Genomic DNA, 4,497 nt, shown 5'->3' on the forward strand with positions numbered 1-4,497 from the left:
CTCTGCATAGTTTTGCGTGGCGTGTGCATTTTCATTTGTGCGAAAGTCTACAATCTCCAGTGTTAGAGGGGCGAAAACTGCCAACAGACCATCTTAACCCTTTCAACGTCATAGACCCCAAACACTTGACTTCTGGGAAGCGCTCACGTCTTCAAAGGTTGCCAATTAGCTATAATAGTCACATTAAACTGACTGCCTCTTTTCATACCGGATGGCAAATTTTCAATATTTCAACAGACGAATAGTTCCCTATCGGTAGAGAAGTCTGTACCGTAATATCATACAATTAGAGACTTATAAATTACAGATGGTTAGGAAGGAAACCTGCACAATAAAGTTCTTCTTTATTTCATGAATATGGATAGTACTAATTTTGCATTCAATTTCTTTATTTCAATATGTACCTTACGAGATACTAAATATTTTAGAGCTGTACCATTCTCTGTAGCTTTTCAATTACAGGGGGATGTTAATGCCTTTCAATCTTCATCTGCAACAAATTCGGAGGATTCTGTAAAAATTAGCTTTATCTTCCGAGACGAAGACGAAGCTTATCATACTTCGGAAGATCGGTTTTCCTCGCTGGAGGCTTAGCGTCCTCTCAGACCTGTAAATAAGCGAAAAACTCTAAATAAATAAATATATACAGACACACTCACACACAAACATAAACACAAAGCAGATATTATATAGATGAATCAAGACTTACTCCAGAAGGCAACCCCATTCCCGTAATGTCCAAGTATAAAACTTACACTCGTTACAATCCTTGTAGCAGCGAATCGTGAGGCTGGGATTATCACATTTCTGAGCCAGGCGGAAATAGCAGCGATTGTCGTAAGTCTTCCCATCGCTGCCACAGATCGGCTCAAATTCTTCAGTGCAGGCCCTATGAGTGCAAGCTGTAAGGGGGGAAGAATTGAGATATTAACAGTTGGTGTAGTTAGCAGTGGCAGTATTGTTGTTGCTGGGAATTATTATTATTAAAGAAGATGAATTCTATTCATATGGAACAAGCCCACCAAAGTGGCCATTGGCTTGAAGTTCAAGTTTCCAAAGATTTTCAATATTATTATTATTATCATTATTCAGGAGATGAACCCCATTCATATGGAACAACCCCACCAAAGTGGCCGTTGGCTTGAAGTACAAGCTTCCAAAGATTATTATTATTATTATTATTATTATTATTATTATTATTATTATTATTATTATTATTATTATTATTATTATTCAGGAGATGAACCCTATTCATATGGAACAACCCCACCAAAGGGGCCAATGACTTGATGTTCAAGCTTCCAAAGATTATTATTATTATTATTGTTATTTCTATTGTTATTATTATTATTATTACTCAGGAGATGAACCCTATTCATATGGAACAACCCCACCAAAGGGGCCAATGACTTGAAGGTCAAGATTCCAAAGATTATTATTATTATTATTATTATTATTATTCAGGAGATGAACCCTATTCATATGGAACAAGCCTACCAAAGCCTCAGTAGTGTTTATTTTATTTAAGGTTACAATTATCCATAATCGTGCTTCTGCCAACGCTATAGGATAGGCCCCCACCGAGCCGTGGTAAAAGCTTCATGGTATGCGGCTCAAACAGCACAATACCGAGACCACCGAGAGATAGATCTATTTTTTTGGCCTTGACTATATGTTGTAGCAGCTGTACAGAAAACTCGATTGAGCCGAAAAAACTTCGACGTATTTTTAACTTGTTGAGAAATGATAATGATTACTTGAAGCTATGGAAATAAAGATGAAATCTTCTCCCATGGCTTTCTCCGGTAATAAAGAAATCTCAGGTGCTAAAACTTTTCGTTCAACTTACATGGGTCAGGTCTGGAAGGACTCGCCGTGCACACGCCAATGATGACCACAAGGGTGATACAGAGGACGATTGTCGACAGATTCAGCTTTGCCATTTTGTCGGTCAAACCCTGTTATTTGAAATATATTCGTAAATATAATGAAAGTATTAACTTTATATAATTGAAACCTTGACTGACACATGATAAAATTATAAAAATATCTAAAGACGAAGAGAGATATATTACCTAAAAAAATATACAACAGAATCACTGAGAGCTTACAGACGCTTGCAAAGGGAATCTCGTAACTACACTGGAAGCGGTATTACATTTTGTTCCTTATATAGCCTGTCCTAAGAGTTGCCAGTTAGCCAAATATTGTCTGGAATTAGACGAGACTTGGTAGACGTAAGACAGGATGTATTATGCAAATGAATTCCTGGAAGAATTTGGTTCGTATTTGGTTCAAACTGGTTTTATTTATTAGGAGGAACTTAGTATCATTTAATTTCATTTATAAATATTACTTATTTCATGGTCATGACTTGCGGCTATACTTGTTCTAACTATCTATTTATCTGTCATGGGTATGTTTTCTCTCTCTCTCTCTCTCTCTCTCTCTCTATCTCTCTCTCTCTCTCTCTCTCTCTCTCTCTCTATATATATATATATATATATATATACTTATTCATTTACATGTATATGTTCATATGTATTTATATATATGTATATAATATATATATATATATATATATATATATATATATATATATATATATATATATATATTCCTCGTCTATATCGAGTAATGAGTGCACGTTTTGAATAACAATTGTCTTGATTTCTACAAGGATTTATTCATTAAATACATTTTACACAATGAATAAACTTTCTAGGACGAAGGTATGAATGAGCTTCTTGTATGCGAATGCTCTCCAACTCGTTAATTCAGGTAATGGTGAGTTGGACCTCGTAACTTTTTTAAGTATTCTGGTTGTAGAATATAGTAATTCGTCTTATATCAGAGCCTTAATTTCCTAGTATATTTGTTCTTTTGTTTGTAAGATTTTTTCTTTTATTTTTACTTGCTTTTCCTGAAATATGCCTTCAGGCATAAAGTCTGACGCATTAAGAGGGCTACATTCTACCTTCTTGTAACTTAAGCATGCAAATGCACAAAAAGACACAAACACACACAAACACACATATTTAACTGTACATACTAAAAATACATATTATTATTATTATTATTATTATTATTATTATTATTATTATTATTATTATTATTATTATTATTATTATTATTATTATTATTATTCAGGAGACGAAAACTATTCATATGGAACAATCTCACTAAAGGGGCCATTGACTTGAAATTCAAGATTCCAAAGATTATTATTATTATTATTATTATTATTATTATTATTATTATTATTATTATTATTATTATTATTATTATTATTATTTTATTTTTTGCTCTATCACAGTCCTCCAATTCGACTGGGTGGTATTTATAGTGTGGGGTTCCGGGTTGCATCCTGCCTCCTTAGGAGTCCATCCCTTTTCTTACTATGTGCGCCGTTTCTAGGATCACACTCTTCTGCATGAGTCCTGGAGCTACTTCAGCCTCTAGTTTTTCTAGATTCCTTTTCAGGGATCTTGGGCTCGTGCCTAGTGTTCCTATGATTATGGGTACGATTTCCACTGGCATATCCCATATCCTTCTTATTTCTATTTTCAGATCTTGATACTTATCCATTTTTTCTCTCTCTTTCTCTTCAACTCTGGTGTTCCATGGTATTGCGACATCAATGAGTGATATTTCTTCTTGATTTTGTCAATCACCGTCACGTCTGGTCTATTTGCACATATCACCCTATCTGTTCTGATACCATAGTCCCAGAGGATCTTTGCCTGATCGTTTTCTATCACTCCTTCAGGTTGGTGTTCGTACCACTTATTACTGCAAGGTAGCTGATGTTTCTTGCACAGGCTCCAGTGGAGGGCTTTTGAACATATCTGGTTCTTAGGGCCTGATCTTGTGCCACTGTTATCATTCCTTCAGTTTCCTTCTTTAGCTCTCCCCTCTGTAGCCATTGCCACGTGTCATCACTGGCTATTTCTTTAGTCTGTCTCATGTATTGTCCGTGCATTGGCTTGTTGTGCCAGTCCTCTGTTCTGTTTGTCATTCTCCTGTCTTTGTATATTTCTGGGTCTTCGTCTACTTTTATTAGTCCTTCTTCCCATGCACTCTTTAGCCACTTGTCTTCGCTGGTTTTCAGATATTGCCCCAGTGCTCTGTTCTCGATGTTGACGCAGTCCTCTATACTTAGTAGTCCTCTCCCTCCTTCCTTTCGTGTTATGTATAGTCTGTCCGTATTTGCTCTTGGGTGTAGTGCTTTGTGTATTGTCATATGTTTCCTGGTTTTGTGATCTATGGTGCGGAGTTCTGCCTTCGTCCATTCCACTATTCCTGTGCTGTATCTGATTACTGGCACTGCCCATGTGTTTATGGCATTTATCATATTTCCGGCGTTGAGTTTTGACTTGAGTATCGCCTTGAGTCTCTGCATATATTCTTTCCTGATCGTGTCCTTCATCTCTTGGTGTTTTATATCCCCTCCTTCCATTATTCCCAGGTATTTGTATCCAGTCTCATCTATGTGTT

The 4,497-nt window shown here is 36.0% G+C and overlaps 1 protein-coding gene across 1 annotated transcript; it reads right to left on the bottom strand.

Annotated features, from left to right (window-relative positions):
- Positions 1-331: 331 nt before the first annotated feature.
- LOC135194886 (protease inhibitor 2-like) lies at positions 332-2,157 on the bottom strand. Its single transcript, XM_064221086.1, has 4 exons — positions 2,112-2,157; positions 1,850-1,958; positions 756-902; positions 332-607 (listed from the first exon to the last, which is right to left on the bottom strand). Exons 2-4 carry the CDS (start codon positions 1,941-1,943, stop codon positions 591-593), a joined length of 258 nt encoding a protein of 85 aa, XP_064077156.1. The 5' UTR covers positions 1,944-1,958; positions 2,112-2,157; the 3' UTR covers positions 332-590.
- Between the last annotated feature and the right edge of the window lie 2,340 nt (positions 2,158-4,497).

This window comes from Macrobrachium nipponense, chromosome 15 (genome assembly GCF_015104395.2).
Source record: "Macrobrachium nipponense isolate FS-2020 chromosome 15, ASM1510439v2, whole genome shotgun sequence".
Taxonomy (NCBI): Eukaryota; Metazoa; Arthropoda; class Malacostraca; order Decapoda; family Palaemonidae; genus Macrobrachium; species Macrobrachium nipponense.

What these genes read in the sequence shown, in the direction of transcription:
- LOC135194886 (XM_064221086.1), bottom strand. Translation starts at nt 1,943, where the DNA reads ATGGCAAAGCTGAATCTGTCGACAATCGTCCTCTGTATCACCCTTGTG. An exon ending in TCCTTCCAGACCTGACCCAT is followed by an intron (nt 903 to 1,849) that starts GTAAGTTGAACG and finishes CCCCCCTTACAG; the next exon opens with CTTGCACTCATAGGGCCTGC.